The sequence below is a fragment of the Dermacentor albipictus genome, chromosome 9 (genome assembly GCF_038994185.2).
Source record: "Dermacentor albipictus isolate Rhodes 1998 colony chromosome 9, USDA_Dalb.pri_finalv2, whole genome shotgun sequence".
Classification (NCBI taxonomy): domain Eukaryota; kingdom Metazoa; phylum Arthropoda; class Arachnida; order Ixodida; family Ixodidae; genus Dermacentor; species Dermacentor albipictus.
Window position 1 is genome coordinate 10,663,017 of NC_091829.1, and position 18,049 is coordinate 10,681,065.

The 18,049-nt window shown below is 45.9% G+C and overlaps 2 protein-coding genes across 5 annotated transcripts in view; one reads left to right on the plus strand and one right to left on the minus strand.

Annotated features, from left to right (window-relative positions):
- The window catches only part of LOC135911158 (m-AAA protease-interacting protein 1, mitochondrial-like), a 228,932-nt gene that overhangs the window by 91,261 nt on the left and 119,622 nt on the right, over positions 1 to 18,049 (plus strand). The window contains exon 1 of one of the 4 annotated variants that reach the window (XM_070526299.1): positions 6,368 to 6,470. The exons of the other annotated variants lie outside the window; for them this stretch is intronic. Coding sequence (XP_070382400.1) covers positions 6,408 to 6,470 — 63 coding nt within the window. The 5' untranslated portion in view covers positions 6,368 to 6,407. Of the gene's footprint in view, positions 1 to 6,367; positions 6,471 to 18,049 lie in introns of those variants that run through there. 4 annotated transcript variants of the gene reach the window in all.
- The window catches only part of LOC135911157 (uncharacterized), a 135,317-nt gene that overhangs the window by 70,461 nt on the left and 46,807 nt on the right, over positions 1 to 18,049 (minus strand). The window lies entirely within an intron of this gene.

The window sequence follows — 18,049 nt, forward strand, 5'->3', positions numbered from 1 at the left end:
GTTGTGATGTGGCGTGAAGCCTGAATTCTTCGTTATTGCTATATAATAGTGGTATAAAAGTAGTAATAAGCCAGACGAATAAATAATAACGAAAGCCCAGGGGCTCGCTTTTTGCTTGTAACAGCCTCATAAAGCCAAGGAAAACATAGGGAAAATTAACTGTCTCTAATGTAGAAGTACCTTAGGTATTACACCTGCGATGCTCTTGAAATTGAGCCGCGGTGACAGTAGTGGCAGTAAAGTACAAGTTGCCTATTGTCTGTCCTGGATATATGACTAAAAGTACAGCGGTAGGAAGACAAGACGGACAGGACGACAACACACGGGACTACACATGTAGTCACGAATCACCAACAAGCATAACTTTCCACACTCCTGTCCTGAATATTCTTCTCAGAAAGCCTGAAAATGCCGAGCAGAAGTTATCCAGAAGACTGCAGAAATTGCAGAAGAATTTCGCGGCCACGCATCCAGAAATTGGGTCATAGAGGTAAGTCATGTCACAAAACATCAATTGAATTATTTGTCCGCGCTGACTGTGTACGAGCTTCAGGTCTCAATGAAACCTTGTGCGTGTTTTTTGGTATATCTACCGTGTGGACCTGGCGGAGCAGCTCTGGGCTGTCCAGCGAGCCCACGATGCGTCCAGGGAGTTACAACTCCCGGTCCCAACGTGGGAGTAGTCCGCTCTATGGGACCTTGCGCCCCGTAGCTCGCAGGACCTTTCTATAAAGTTACTCCATCCATCCATACATCCATCTACCGTGTGTGTGTTTGTGTCATCACGGTGTACATCATGTCATACTTTACTCAATCCTTGGAGTAGTGTACCATGCCCTACGCCTGAATAATGTATCTCTCTATGAGCACGAAGAAATCCGAGAAACCTAAAGCGCATGCATTTAACGTTTAAAACCATGATAAGATGACAGGCTCGTTCCTGCCTTAACAAAAAAAAAAAACTGTACATTCATGAAACCGGCCATGATGAACTGTGTGGGTCACTACTTCAGTTGCTACAATTGCTGTTCTGTAACTTCCCTTTCAATCTCGGCAGTTTCGTAACATGCCACACAAGCTACACATTTCCGTGAAAGCGCTGCATGTTTGGGAAAATCGGCCCACTGACACATCGTGCTTCGGCACATAGAGCATCATTCATCCTTCAGTCATGCATGCCTGGATGTGTTGGTTGCTAGATAACATTGGCGATTCTTTCTTTCTTTCTTTCTTTCTTTCTTTCTTTCTTTCTTTCTTTCTTTCTTTCTTTCTTTCTTTCTTTCTTTCTTTCCTTATTTATTTATTTATTTATTTATTTATTTATTTATTTATCTTTTTATCTATTGTGAACATACAGCATATGTGTCGACGGTATTTCTTTTTCGCTTCTTGCTCGAATAATTCAGATGAAACATAAAGCATCTAAGAACAGAATAAATCAAGATATTCTATTCAGTCTTTTTCCCTCTATCGTTTGTTTCTGGCATGACACCCTGAAGAAACAACAAAAGTCGCGCTGACCTTAGCCAGCAAATTACGGCCCGACAAGCCGCACTTTCATGCCATCTAATTACACAGCCTCGACGGGCGACCACTTGCAACCTAGTTCAGCAGGAGCGGCAGTGATTCCACAGATTCTGTTTTTTTTTTTTTTTTTGACCGACCTACCTAGCCAACGTACAGGAAGCCGCTGCACCCGTTCTTCGCATTTCTCTTCGAAAACCGAGCAGCCGCGTTCTTCACAGTCGACCATCGCTCACAGGCAGCGGCTGCTAGAGCGCGCCATTTAGAAGCGGGACCTGGCTGTCGCCGTCTCACTCGAACGGGCCCCGCAGTGCGACAGAGTCAATTGCCAGCGGACAGTGGCGGCAGGGTCGTTTTATGGGCGCTGCCTTCAGTCGGCCTTCTCCTGGCGGGGCGCGGTGGGTGCACCCCACCCAACCCCACCCCGTCCGCGACGCTGCAGTGAAAACGCGATACAAAGACAAACGGCTCGTCCCATCTCCCACCCGCGCACGCCGCAGCGAAGCGCCGTCGCTCGGATCAACTATTATGGATGGCCACCGGATCACACATTCCTCTTCGCTCCCCTTCTGCCTTTGTGCTCTGTTTCCGCTTTTCTCTACTTTTTTTTTCTCCTACATTCGGAAGAGATGGCTTCGTGAATTTCCAAGTGCTTCGCCGCGGGGTTCCCTGCTGGTTTGGTGGGCCCTTTTTCTCTCTCTTATTTTTCCCGTCACCGTCAGACTTGACGAACAACGGCATTTCGCTTCCAATAAGGCGCCTCGCTCTCCATTCTGTCGATGGGAGTAAAAAAAAACCGGAGGGTTAGTCCCGAAACAAATGCTGCCGTTCCAAAGTACCTGCTCTTCATTTCGAGTCCGAACGCTCTCTTTTCGCCATAAATGGCTTCCGGTGTGGAAAACGAAAAAAAAAAGAAGACAAATAAAGGGTGCGAAACCGGCGTGTCTAGGTCCATTAATTCAGGTTTTTTTGGGGTTTACAGCGGCCTCAGTCGCATAATAGCGATGGTCAGCCAGACATATTTCCCAACCATGAATGGTTATATATTTTGTATTGTATGCTATGAGCGTTTTATTACTATGAAATGCAGATTTCTTGCCCTGTTCTTATCCAATGAAACGCACGGTGGTCCGTTCTGTCACTGTGCCTTCAAAGGAGAGTTTGGTAATGTGTGCTTTTATGAATGTCTATCATCGGTATCTTTTATTTTCTCTCACATTCTTGACAAGTTCAGATGAGGAGCATTTTAAATGGTTCAGCACGTATCCACGCGTTTCTTGCGCGCTGTTGGGATCAAAATTTAACGCCGGAAAATTAGACGCGCAGAAAATCATAATGCATATGTGCTTATCGCCGATTGCTGCCGCCTGAATAGCCCATGTGCCGCTCTTCAATGAACCTCTTTTACGCCAACTTGTGCACTGGGTATGTGCGTCAGGGTATGGGCCGCTTTTCATAATAATAATCATACCGTGTGAAACATATCATCATCAGCTACACATCCATCATGAGAAATTTTCCTTATCGCATTAACGTTGCCAAGCATATCCAAGAATGGATAAGCCGCCAAGTTCTTTATCAGGCGGCGAAAATGAACATTCCCTTCCAGACCACGGTGGAAGCTGCCATTGCTTGGCAAAGTGTAGGTCAAAGTCAGGATCAAAGGTTTAGTGGATTTAATGTCGATGCAAAATTAGATATATTTTTTTTAGCCTGGGCACGCAGCCTCGATTTCAAATGTACTTCGCGTACGCGATCAACATGGCACAGTTGTAATTGTGTCAAGCTAAAAATGAGATGATATTCGACGTTTTCACAGCAATCGCGCCCCGTGATCTCCTGAGCCTACCTGTATGTGCCAAGCTCGTTAGGAAGCTGTAGGTTCCCGCAAATATCGATGTACCATCGCGAATACGCCTCAGTAAGGTGTTCTGATGTAACGCACAATGTCACACAAACGACTGATTGAAACGCCGCCAGCCGCCACTTCTTCAAATGTGCCCCGTGCCAATGTCCTATATTCTGTACCGTTTTGATGAGCGCTTGCACATTTATCACTTTCGTAATGAGCTGTTTTTAGTGTATCGTATGTAATAAATAAAAAAAAGAAGAGAATCCGAGCAGTCCCTGTAATGCGAAGGGCAGATAACCAATGGACCATTAGAGTTACAGAATGAGTGCCAAGGAAAGGGTAGCGCAGTCGAGGACGGCAGAAAATTAGGCGGAGATATGACATTAGGAAATTTGCAGGCGCAAGTTGGAATCGCAAGAGAAGGGTAATTGGAAATCGATGGGAGAGGCCTTCATCCTGCAGTGGACACAAAAATAGGCTGGTGATGATGTAATAACTGGTGCAGAAATTAACCGGACATTCGGTTCCCGACTATTTCTAGAATCTGTTTACGCCAACAGGTGTTCTGTAGTTCGCTCTTTACTCTTCCCGCCTTTTACTCTCTTAATTCTAGGCGACAAACGTACTCGATTATGCTTTCACGCATTGTAATTTGTGTGCAGTGTGTTCCGGGTACATTGAGATGCGGAAAGAGCGCGGCTTCCAAGGCTTCGGCTGTGTAGAAACAGCGGAGCGCCACAATCACGGAGGCCATACCAAACTGTTGCGCATGTAAACTTTTATTGCAGCATTGTGTAGTTGAGCAGGACCTACTGAAAATAATATGCTCGCATATAGCTTCCTCTCTTCTGCTATCATATTAGCTTGCGTCGATGCAACGCACAGTCCGAAATATCGTTGATTTCTTCCTTCTTGAGCAGAACCTTAGCCCTTGCAGCACTCGCCGCTGTATCTCGCTATCTGTATTGTTGCGCAGCCGAGTATGAGGTCGCGGATTTGATCTTGGCCACGGTGGCCGCATTCCGATGGAGGGGAATGCAAAAAAAAAAAAAAAACGCCTGGGCATCATGCATTGGGTGCATGTTTAGGTTGTCAGAATGAATGCGGAGTCCTTTAGTACAACGTTCCTCGTAATCCAGTCTTGTTTTTCGAATGTAAAGCTCCATAATTACTTCTTTAAATACTCATTGCGTTGTGCACGATATACTCTGTAACCTTGGTCTCGCGTGCAGCAGTCTTTTACGCGCTTTTGCGTCGCTTGTGTCTTATGTGGGGCAGCAACAGACTTCCTTAATTTAGTAAAACGGCGTCAACAGAAAGCATTGCCTCTTTAACTTCATGCGCCAGGATTTCCACCGTCTTTCACCGCCGATGATGGCCTCAATAATTCGATAATTTCGGAGCAGTTGCGTTAGCACTGTGTACTACCTGCCGTGGTGGTAGTACTACCTGTCATTGGTGTAATGGTTATGGCGTTGCTCTGCTAAGCCCGAGGGGTGCGGGGTCGAATCCTGGTTGCGGCGGCTCGATTTCTACGAGACCTAAATGCAAAAACACCCCTGCACCGTCCATCGGATGCACGCTAATCGGAATTATTCAGAATTAATCGTGGTTCATACTCCAATCGCCTCATAATCGCATCGTGGTTTCGACACGTAAAACCCGAGAAGTTAATTAATTTATAGGTATTGTGTACCATGTATGCGCGTGCTTAGAGCGCCGAAGCCTCACGTCTTTACAGAACCGCGGGCAAACACGTAAGACGAAGATTCTGTCGCAACCCGAGTATGAAAATAAAAAATGCAAATGAACGGAACGTCAGATAAGTCTGATGCATCAGATACGCCATTGCTTGACCTGCAGCGAGGCTAGCACACCGGAAGGCAAGCGCAAAGAGCTTCCGATTATTGACACAACGCTAAAGACAGCGCACGTGCGCGCGCAGTATGGTCGGCGCTGGTTGCGTACGGTGCGCGCGCTGTACGCTGTAAACTGGCGCATGTGCAAAGCAACTGCGTTCCTTAATATGCGCTATACTAACGCATTCTGAAGCCTGGACGTTTACAAACGTTTGTGAAGCTCTGCCGAAACTGACCAACAGCACGCTTTTTCGTCTATGCTTACGCGGCCGGCCTCGACTAGCCCGGACGTGCACAGGAAAGTCTGTTCGGACCGCGCCAGAACGAGCCGTAACTCGCATATTTCGTTAGCATGCAAGCGTTGTTGCCGCGGCACTGCTATAAACTTCAAGCGCCACAATATTTCTCCGATAAGCGATGATGATGAATGAATCGTTAAATAAAGGGCGGAGCATCGGGAAAGGCTCCCCCGTCAACGTTGGCTCCCCCACGATGGTTTGTTAATGAGAAACCGTTTCGTGGACGGGCAGTTTTCGAAGCGCTTGACTAATTATCCGGCCAAGACGTGACCCGAAATCGCAACGGAATGTCCCGGTCGATAAATTTTTGATAGCAGGAGGTACGGGGTCGTGGGCGTGGCATCTGTCGCTGCCTGCCTTGCATAACTTTTCTTTCAACTCATTCCCGGTGAAACTTGTCATTCGTAACTTTTGATGCCTTGATCACCGATGCTACCGAGGCGTGCACTGTGTGCGGGAGAAGCATGTGATCACATTTGCGCAAGGTGACCGCGCTTTTTTGTTATCTTTCTCTCTTTTTTTTTTCTTCAGTCGACGGTAAGTTCCTGTATTTGCGTGTCGCCGTGTATGTATCATGGCTTCAATGTTGCGAAATACTGTGGTCATTATCGTGCAAGTTTAGCTCGTGCACTCGCGTGATAGTGCACGGGCTATGCTAAGCATTCTTAGCATAGTGAGACCAATTTTCTTTCCGGCTATCTAGCTATACCATCAAACATGTGCGCCTATCTCGAAGATAGTGAAGTCTACAAAAATGTGCACCAATCCCGAAAGTAGCGCGGTCCAAAATGTGAATGGCTCAATTCGGTAACTGCCACTGCGCATGTTCCGTACTTCAATGAACCGCTGTGACAAGAACTCCGATCCCTGTGCATGTGCCACAGGCTATGCGCGCACTTCACGGCAGCACCACCAGAAGGCGCAGCGTCTACGGAGGTAAGCGTGAGAGAGGCGCCCGGCTACTGTAGGCGCCTCATAGATAACGCATTTCGGCTATTCGCCTACTTAGATCATTATCGTAGATGAACTCTGCCCAAAAGTTTTTAAATAGCAGAATGAATAGTTAAAAATGTTTTCACCTCCGCGAAGTCACTTGTTAGGTAATCGCTGTGAAATGTAGCCATAACAAACGAACAAGATCTCTTGGAACATAGTCGACTTATTTATGAAAACGACATAAAAATATTTCTGAGTGCTTACAAAATAGCTAACAGTATACTGTTCCAAATGGAAGTAGTACTCTGCTCTGCCTACCCTTATCAAGTTCGCAGAAATCCAATTATGAAGTATTCATCCCCCTGAAGAAGCGACGAGCTGACGTATGCCTGATAGTCCCTGCGCTGAGCAAGACCGCCTCCCAAAATAAGCGCCGTCTTGCATCTCGCTCGAGCATAAGACTATTTGGTGAACTCCAGCATGCCGGCTACTGCCGATCACGATACCAGGCACAGTGCTTTTGTTATGCGAGCGAGCGAGCCGGGTGCGTTAACGAGGTAAAAATAGCTACTGGAGCGGAATCTCGGCCCCTGTTAGACTGTCGCATGTCTTCATCGATTGCACGCACAGCCATTTGTCCTGCGCCGGTGTATTACCTTCCCATCCTGTCCTACTGGTTCCTGTATCCTTTTTGGGTTTTAACAATGACCCGTATGACCCGGACAATCATTAGTGTTCTCCTTGCTTTCGGTCATTAGGCGGGATCATTTGGCATCGAACTCTTGAGCTCACAGCGCAATCTCGGGGCCTTTCCTCTTTTTATGCGGAAGTGGGGCTCTTTACGAAGACTATCCATCCATGTAGTACAATCAATGCAACGATAGTTCACTTGCCGTATTGTTGCACTACGTAATGGAAAGAGTTAGTTGAAGATAATATGCATTTCCGTCCAGCAATTGATCAGAGCAGCCACCATTGCACTGATAAGTAATTATTAGGCTACATCGAAAGAAGCTTAGGGTGTGCAAGCTTTTAGATGGAAGAATATTCAGAGGAAGTTCGAGTAGATTATAGAATAAAAGTATCAAAAAAATTCACAGATCCGACGCACTATACGCACCTATGTTATGCGGAGCACTCTGCAGGCTGGTCCAGTATTGTTTGTGATTCCGAAAAACGGTTCCAGATGGACCAACGTGTTCTTGCAAATTCAGCGGTTGTGCGTGTGGGTCGCGAGCATACGTGTGTTACGACGGCAGCACGACGACAGCCACGTTGTAGACGATTGTGTCGCGGCAGTGGCATGCGATCTGCGCCGGCCGTTTGATGCGAGCTTACGGCGTGGCGACCGCAGGGTTCCGCGTAGCTAGTGGACGAGTGTAAGCTAGAGAAAAATGATGACGTCATCATCCACTACGTCTTATGCAGTTATAGGTATACATATGGCTATTTCATGTGGTGTATGGTAAAATGACGATTGCATTTGCGCCTTGCCAAGGAAGTGTTGACACTTGTTTAAGTTGGGCAATCACTAGGTTTGCACAACGTCGCACGGTCTCTACGTAGCATAAGCTGCTACGAGGAAAGTACTAGGCGCAGTTGGCCGGTCCCGGAGTCTAACACGGCCCCTAATGGCGCGACCTGTCACAAGGAAACACGACGACAAAGTGGCTCACGGATTGCACGTGCCAGGCGTTTTAAACAGCTGGCTGGCTTTGGAACGACGTAAGCCAGCGTATGATCGCGGCCTCGGGCTATTAGGGTGAACCTTTAGCTGTTGTTCGCTGAATACATTTTATGAGTATTTCGACATGTGTAAATAAAGTTCCAATCTGCGAACCCAGTCCGGTACATTAATCTGCACCTTCTCCACTTCGAGGAAACGGGACACAGATTGGCAGAAATATTCGCGAGCAGGTCTAACATCAATATCGGCATTGCGCACAGCCGTCCGAGTATGCCCTATGTTGTGCAGGCCCAGGAGCGTAACAAGATAAAGGGACGCCATTATCGTTCTCAACCGGCACGTAAATAATTCCATGCGGATTTTCGTACTATTGTTTTGAGTTTGTAAGCTACGTTATACGCGAGTCAATAAAGAAAAAAAGTTATCGTGACGTAATGGTTACAACATCCGGCTGCTCTTCGATTCGCACATCGTTCAACCAATATTTTATTTTTCTTAAAGCGAGGCGAGGCAGGAACCTACCTACCTCACGCAAAGTGATGCAGGTACCGCAATAAGAATGAAGCAAATAACGCGACGCATTATAAGCTGTAGTAACAACGCAGCTCTCTTTATTTATTTATTTATTTATTTATTTATTTATTTATTTATTTATTTATTTATTTATTTATTTATTTATACGAAAGTTTTCAAGTTGGACAGTTCTGCACATAACTAGCCTTCGTCAACAGTTTTGGTTAGTACGTCTAATTCTTGTGGATATTTCTTCTGATATATGTATTACTGACCGCTATTATAACGCGAATAGAACCTCTCGCCGACTAATAAGACCACTCATGTGTTGGGCTTTTCCTATCGCTCGTCTGTATAGCACAAAGCACGCTTTACAGGGACAAAAGGGTACTGGCTTGTGCTTGTGCTAGAAGGGAGTGGTCGCGCGCGCATTTTGTCAAGGGAAAATAGTTAAAGCTGGGATGACATGCCACTTCGTCCGAGCAAGTGGCCAAATGATGGCTTCTCGTAGCACAGGCAACTCCTAATTGCTGCTGGAGAACAGCGTGCGAGACATTGACCGAGCGAATTTTCATTTTCGACGTAAACATCAATTCAAGGATGCATGATGGAACATTGCACAAAGTTCATGGGAGCACTTGTTACGGTATTTTTTTTTTATGAGCGACATAACTGCTTGGAAACAAAGATAAGTCGAATGTTCATAAAGAACTCATACGCAATTTATCAAAATTAGGCTTGTAGGTCATACTTTGGTATAGGGGAAAGCAACCAAGTCGACAAGTTGTATCTCGCATAGCGACAATAACGCTCGATCAAGGGTTAAGTTAAACTTTCAAACTCTCGTCTACAAGGTTTCTAATAACCCTGTGGAACCAATTCTGCCCGATATAGGTTAGCGTGTTAAGAAAAACATTGACACATAGCGATAATTGACTACCTTTGTATCAAAGAACAGCAGTTAGATATGAATTGATCTTACCACTGGCGACATAATTCAAGTGTTGGCCTACCTGCTACGCTGGGCAGATGTCGCCTCATCATAGGAGTTCGCACTTGTTTCTCTCATACAAGTACGGCAATTTGAACCCTTGTCACATGACTGCAAGGCAAAGACTACATGACGATGACGTCGTAGCGGAAAGGACAGTCGGACAGGCAGGCGGTTTCGAGTTCGTATATTTTCTCAAGCCACTAAGCACAGAACCCACTTCAGAGCAGGCTGGTGGCCGTTCTGCAACGACTGGTAACCCATCGCTCTTACGCATCGCAGGTGGGCCTTTCAGACACCTTGTTATGCTATATCTATTGGCGTAGCTGCCAGCCTGCTCTGAACGTGGTTTGAAATTTATGCCATTTGTTACTTCCTCACATCTTTTTGTCGCTTTTCGAGCCGGATTCCGAGACTCCGCAGACTATGGATGTGTTGAAGGATTTTGCCAGATCCATGTCTGAAAAGGCACCAAATTCTATTAAGGAACTAGCAAAGCTGTTCATTGAACTGACAGCGAAGTTTATCGAGACCGAAGCCGAACTTAGGACTGACGTAATGACCATGAAACAGTCTGTTGAGTTCAACAGTGAGAGCTTCGATGAGTTCAAAAGCGAAATCCGCAATTTACGCCAGGAGCTCACTGAGGTGACGAAGCGAAGTGAAGACAATGAAGGAGACTGCCAGACGCTAAGGAAAAGCCTGGGGGACTTAAAAAATGAATCTTGTTGAATTGAAGCAATACAGTAGGCGCAACAGCATTGAACTAAAAGGAGTGCGAGAGGCAGAGAACGAGAACTTAAACGATACAGTCCAGAATGTGGCCAAGTGACTTAAATTAGATCTCTCTGCTTGCGATTTAGATGTCGCGCATAGAGTTCCGGTTAAAGGATCATGGCTTCCAAGTATAATCGTGAAGTACAACTCAAGGTGTGTGCCGGACAAATTCGTTAAAGCGGCCAAGAAAAACCGATTGAACACAAAGATGCTTGGCTTTGAGGATAACGACCCAATCTTTGTGAATGGCCACCTCTGCCCTGAAAACAAAATCTTGCTAGGCAAGACCACCCATTTGAAAAAAGAAAAAGGCTGGAAATTTGCCTGGGTTTCAAATGGTAAAATCCTGGCGAGGAAAGCAGACAGTTCGAAAATCGTCCATGTGACTTGTGAAGATGATCTTTCAAAAATTGTCTAGTAACTGATTCCTAGCCGCAGCTGCCTCATGGCAGAGACATGGCGTTCACGAAGATGGACAATAGTAGCTTGCACATATTCCACAGCAATATACGCAGTTTAAGAAGGAACTTGAACTTGCTTCTTGCTTATCTTTTTCAGTACCAAAAACATTATGATGTCATTGCAATATATGAAATTTGGCTCAAAAAAGGTGAAGATGTTGTTATTCCTTATTATCTCACAATTTCTCATCCACGTGATTCGCTTTCGCGCGGTAGTGGTGTAGCCCTTTTTGTTCATAACAGTCGCACCTACTCAGCATTTCCCAATGTCTCCTGCAGCACATCTGATATCGAAGCCTTATTTATCAGAATGGACAACTCTGTTATCATAGGTGTCGTGTATCGACCACCTAATTCACCTGTAGCTTTATTTCTTCAAAAACTTGAATCTATATTTTTCACTGTAGTGTCACGACACAAATGTCCGGTTATAATTAGTGGTGACGTTAACATAGACACCAGTCATACAAACCATAGTGAGTATACGTATCTACTAGAGTCCTTTAATTTTCAAAATCTGATCATTGTCCCCACTAGAATAACAAGTACATCCGGAACTGTCATTGACCATGTTTTAACTAATACAACCTCGAATATTATTGCTGGGGTATGCGACCAACCTATCTCACACCATCTCCCCACCTACTTCTAAAATCTGCTCCGTCATCCAGGGTGAGGCGGGCAACTTATATGAGCGAACAGATGTTTTAATACTGCTGCTAGTTTTAACGCAAGTCAGGATGTCGATTAGATTGGAGAATTATATGTCGACGTCATCGTGGCATATGGTACTAGTGTCGATTAACTGGATATTCGATCTCAGCAAAGCGTAGTCAATCCTCATACTTACTTTGGCGTGCGTTAATTTCGGTTTTATGACGTTTTTGACCGTTACCGTAGTCTTTCTCGATTTAAAAAAGGCTTTGGATACGGTCGACTATTCCATCCTTTTGTACAAGCTAAAGCATTACGGTTTTCGGGAACTAATTTTCGATTTGTTTTTTAGTTACTTCAATGAACGTCATCAGATAGTTGTCATAAATAATGTCTCATCGTCACCACAACGTATTCGTGCAGGCGTACCCCAAGGGTCTGTTTTGGGACCCATGCCTTTCTCTATATACGTTTCCGACCTTCCACGTGTCTTAAAATTCGGACGAATGCTGATGTATGCCGACGACACTGTTATAATAATTACAGGCAATAGCATCGAGGAAATACAGTACAAAGCAAACGTAGATTTGGCAAACGTCTCTAAATGGTTTTCAGCCAACAAGCTTACTGTAAATGTCAAGAAAACAAAATATGCTATATTTCACTCCCGCAGAAAACACGTAGATCCCAACTCTGTAAACATTAGTATGGACAACTCTCTACTAGAATATACTCCGTGTTTTAAATATATTGGCGTAATCTTTGACAGAAACCTGCACTGGCAAAACCATTTATTAGCAGTTGGGGCGAAGGTGGCATCGAGGTGCTATAAACTGATTCAAGCACGTGACTTTCTTGACACAGGTGCATTGCGTATTTTATATTTCTCCTTTATCCACAGTCATCTCTCATACTGTCTGGAATCACGGGGATGGACCTACAATAGTTATCTCCAGCCAATCAGAAAATTGCAGAAACGATCATTACGAATCATAACGCAATCTAAGCAGGATCACCCCAGCAACCCATTATTCCACGATCTACGGATATTACCCTTCGATTCACTACGACTCCTAAAAACAGCAACTGTCGTAATAAGTATAGTAAGAAACAACCACCCCTTCCATATGTCCCTCTTCCATACATCATCGCGTACTGCCAGAAATGTATTATTAGGCAACTTTAATCTACCTCCTACGCACAACGTTTGTTGAGAACGACGGCTCTCTTTCACTGGTATTCAGGTATGAAACACTCTTCCACAAGAAATAAAACACGCTCAAAATTTTGCACTTACAGCTAAAAAATTATTTATAGATGTCTTTTAACATGTTTAATGCATGCGCATGCATTAAACATGTTAAAAGACATCTATCTGCTGTTTGAATCTCATTTATTATTGTAATGTAACATGCACGATGTTTTTGATTTGAAGCAAGTGTTTCTTGTTATGCTTTCTTGTTATAGATGTTTAACCTCGCCTAATAAAACCGGGCATGGCATGCGACGAATATACCGGATATTCTGTGCCGGGAAACATCAGCATCGTCACAGGTGATAATCCTCGTATAGAGGTAATCGACATATTTGCTCATTTATGATTACAGACACACCTCACTGACTACATGTGCACTCCAGATGACGGTCTTTTCTCATGAGCATATGCTGTGTCTCCTTTTTTTACCTCTTTGGTTTTCTTCCTTCTTTTCATCCTCCTCTGCGTGGAGTTGAAAACCAGATTTTCGTTTCTGTTATCCTCTCAGCCTTGTCCCGTTCTTTGACCCTCTCAAGAGAAGGACATTTTGTAAGTTTATGTTCCGCTATCGTATTGTTCTGGAATAAAGATGATCTATACTTGTGGCGTTACATATATTTTTGACAGCGATGTACATCTGACTCGCGCGTGCTATAAAAAGGGCAGTAAATATGCGTTCAAGTAACCTTCCAGCTGTAGGAAAGGGTTAGCATATTTTGACTACGGCGAAGATGTTTTTCGATGGAAGCCTGGTTTGAGTGCAGACAGCTTGGTCTGCGTTTGTTGCCGCATTTATGAGCAGCCGTACTGTAAGACGATGTGTCGTCGGTTCCGCAAGCGTCCCAGTCGCGGAAACGCCCTTGCCTCACGCACTAGGGTTGTCCTGGAGTGGCTCCAGGTCGGCCGGGAGAGGGGGCAGCACCTAGCTCGTAAACACTTCGGTAGGAAGCATCGATAGTCCCCAGCCCTTGGCGAAAGCGGAAGTTTAGGCGGAAGCTTTTTGAGCTGCGCTGACCTCCGTTAGAAGCGGCGTCGTCAGCGCACCGCGGTGAACGTTTAGTACGAGCGCGGCTCACTTAGGCGCCGGAAACGGGGGCCCGCTTCGGTCCTCGGCTGCAAGACGCTCTCGCGTTTCGCGTCGCCACAAAGTGGCCCTGCTCTCGTTCGTTAGATGCGTGCAGCGTTGCGTGTTTTGGGAGTCCCGTCAGAGACAGCATTTGCACAATGTTTGAGCTCAAGTCCTGTCGCCATGCATACATTTCGTCGTCCCTATGCATACGGACCTTTTACTGTTTCCCCATGACTGAAGACTACTGGGCTGCAACCTTAAACATATACATGAACGCTATAGTGTCTGCAGTAAAATATGATTCGTGTAGCAGGCACAGTAATTATTCTAACCTCACGTATCGGTAAGCTTTCGGTCACTCCACTGTGTTGTTCGCACGTGGGAACAATTCGTGATGGGCCAGGCAGCTTGCATATTCTAACTCGGTTCTGTCGAAAATTATCTGCTGTCAACAGTTTGGGGCCTTGCGTTCGTCGGCTATTCCAATGCTATGGATTAACTACGCACAAAAGGAGAGCTGGCAAAAACAAATCCGCCTATTCACGCCACTGGGCGATTTGCGCCAGGACAAAGGTTAAAAAAAAAGAAAATGTACCGTTCGACTAAAGCACCGGAACACAATAGTTTGTCTGCATCCGCTTTTGCGTGCCCTTGCTTCTCCGTGAGTCTCGACCTAATGGCGTGCTTTGAATCAACCTTTGCCCGACAAGAGGGCAACGCGCTTCGATGTTTCCGGTGCGTGATCGTTAGTAATGGGCCGGACCGTGGTTCGTGCACGTTGCCAACTGTGCTGTCGATATGTTCGCGCTCGTGTCGGCTGTTTTACATAAGCGCGTGAACCAAGCAGGACAAAACGGGAGTCATGAACACACCGCCTAGGTGCTGTATCCGGCCTCCGATGCAGTTGCTGGCGCAGTTTTCACCGCTCAGTATTGTGCCTGTACCCAAGAATAATTTCTCAACTTACGTCACTCAAGTGGATGGTATGCTGACATGAATATCATGAAATAGAAAAAAAAACAAATAGAGAGACAGACAAAGCAGCTTTTCAATAAAAGCTGCAGATCCTTTCCTTTCTCTCCTCATCCGCCGCGATAGCTCAGTGGCTATGGCGTTTCGCTGCTAAGCCCGAGGTCGCGGTGCTACCCCGGCCACGGCGGCCGAACTTCGATGGGGGTGAAAGGCAAAAATGCTCGTGTAAATAAATTTAGGTGCGCCATATATAACCCTAGGTAGTCAAAATTATTCAAGAGTCGCCCTCATAATCAGAACAAGCTTTTGGTGCGTTAAATCCTCAGAATGGTTTTTTTTTTCTTATGGCTCTTTTTCTGCTTGCGCGCCTGTATATTAGGTGTCAGATTTTGGAACTTGTATGCCTCGAAAAAATAATCCGCGAACGTTTATGACAGTTTACGGTCCTCTCCTTTTTCAGAAAAGATTGCATTTTGGTGCAATGCCTTGCGAGAATGAGAAGAAACTGAATTTATTGTTGAAGAAAAAATTTTAATAGGTCGCTCTCATAAGCACGTCGTCTTAAAGCGCATTGCCGAGCACATTGCTTGATGCGAAAATGTTAACCAGTAAACAACTATTTAGCATTGCTTCATGGTATTGCTTCATTTAGTATTGCTTTATCTTTTTGTAAAGAGGAAGAACAGGGGGTGTTACGAGCGCTCAATAAATTTGAGGAACGCTTACAATTTCCATCCAGTTTCTTATGTTGTTGAGTAGCTGGTAAGAAGTTTGATTTAAACTGACTTGTTAGCTTGTATATCATAGCAAATCTTTCTCTCCTTCCAACTTACGCTCACGTAACGCCTGTTTACGCCTTCGCATACCTGGAAAGACAGGCAATTCGAGTTCAATGGACATCGCTCCGTGTGATCTTGTTCTCTGGTTGCTGAAGTGGTTAAATGCCAAAAAGACGGAAGATTGGAATAGAAAACGAATGCGAGCACTTTCTGTTGTGACGTTTACAACACTTCTGTGCATGTTCTTTGCACGGCCCACAAACACTTTCCGATAAAACAGATTAACTTGTAAGTGCAGCGTGCGTTCCGTGGGCGCCTTCTCGTATTGCGTCTTTCCGCATGGTTCCTCCGTGCGCAGTTGCACTTTGGAAACCTTTGAAGACGATGGCTGATTGGTGAACCGAGGAATGAATGACGCACAACAAAAGCGCCTTAATTAGCAGTTCTTTCACGAGGCTTCTCTTCAGTTTCGGACGTGTTCCAAGTCGAGGGACGAAATTGTCGCTCCTGCAAGCAGAGTTGGATGTGAGGTTTATGTCTACACGAGCGTAGCTCATTAAGGGTCTCGGCGTCACAACCCTATGCTACGTGTCCCATTCGCAGTCGAACGTAAACTTTGAACTCGTTCCTAATTGGAATGATGAACAGTGCGAATTGCAAACCAAGCGGCGCAGAAGAAAGAAACCTTACAACAGCTGCTCAGTGACTACTCGTCATACGAAGATGATATCATATCACACCAAAACGATTTTCATACACTTAGATGACTAGCCTTTTGAAGATTGTAGGCCCGTGCGTCTACGACGTGCAAAGCCACAAAAGCGCTGCTGCGCTTAAGAGGCATCAGCCTATACGACCACCGATAACGAACTGAGAGCACGTTAGCCAACCGGGTTTAGCCGGGTTAACCTCCCTGCCTTTCTCTCATTACCTCTCTCTCTCTCTCTCTCTCTGAATCGAACGCAGAACTTTGCCAGAAGAGGTTTTAGAATAGCAATAAATCGATAGTGCAGTCTTTCAGATCGAAGAAAGACGTTTTTGCCCGGGCGCAGGTGCGGCTAATTGGCGCGCTCTTTTTTATTGTGACAGCAATTATGTGGACCCTCCAGGCGCATTCGTGCTGTCGCCGTCACCACGACTGTTTGTATAAAGTCCGAAGGCATCGTATGCTGTAGGTGCGAGTGCGTGCGTGCAAGCTGTGCGAGCTTGAACCGGCGATGGTGGCTCAATCTCGTGCGCGCAAGGGAGGAAAGCGTAGAGGAAGCGCGCATTCTTCGGTCGCGCACGAGGCGCGGGGAAGGGTTCGGGGGCGTTCTACTCCGGCTGCGGCGGCGTACGACGCGGCCGCGCGCTACCGTGCGGCGCTGTCTTGAAAACGATCTGCAGGCGATGAGTGCAGACTCTAGGTGCATGGGGGCTCGTGTGCGCTGTGTTCTTGCCGCTTAGTTCGCGTTGAAGCGAGAGGCAGCACGTAGGTCGGTTCGCTCGTTGCTGCTGCCGCGGTTTCTCACTCCAGCGTTTTGACAGCGACTGTGGGCGGTCATCGAATGAGATGTGTTCATGTTTGTTCGTGCGCACGTGACACCATGCTTGTTAATTTGATTATTGAGCGAATGTTGGGAAGTTTATACGGCCCATAAAACTACTATCCCTACTTCGTATAGCTTTCTACTAATTTGTTATATAAATCGATGCTTCGCCTTTCGGGCGAAACTGCGACTTTTATGCGAAGCATACTAGCCACACAACCACGCTCTTCCTTGCTGCGCCGCGCGCGGCCGCGTAGCTACCATATGACGTCATGACAGCTGCAAGAGCGGAGGCTCAACTCGTGCGCTCGCTTGCGGCCGCGTAGCTATGTAGCCGGGTCCCCGCTCGTGCGCTCACCTGCATGAGTTGTTTCTTCGTCTAGCCGAACCAAATATAGCCAGGCAACAGCAGTTCACCAGGCTAAACAGTGGTTCAACAACTGAAATAAAGGCTAGTATGCTTCGCATCCTGGGCTTAACCTTAGCCTGGCCACAGCCATTTTTTTTCCATACGTTCGCGCAAGCTCTCGCCGAACGGCCTGTAGGTCAGCGGCCAAACGAACGTTCTCACGGGAACAAGAAGCGCGTTTATGCACCATGCGCGGTCACTATACATGCTTTTGTTTCTAGAGAGAAAGAGTAAATATTTAGAAAACGCTTTGGATTTGTGGTATTACCTCGAAGGGATCTCTGCCAAAAACAAAATCGAACTTGCAGGAAATTGATAACCGCTCTTAAAACTTGCAGAAGATGCGCCAGCTGTCAAGATAAAATATTTATACTGGTTCACCCTGCATTGCGATAAGTGCGCCGCCGGAACTGTTCATGTGCCGTAGCCTGGATGCCTGCGGCGAACAAGAAGTTTGCAGCAGCGATTTATTGGGATATGCTC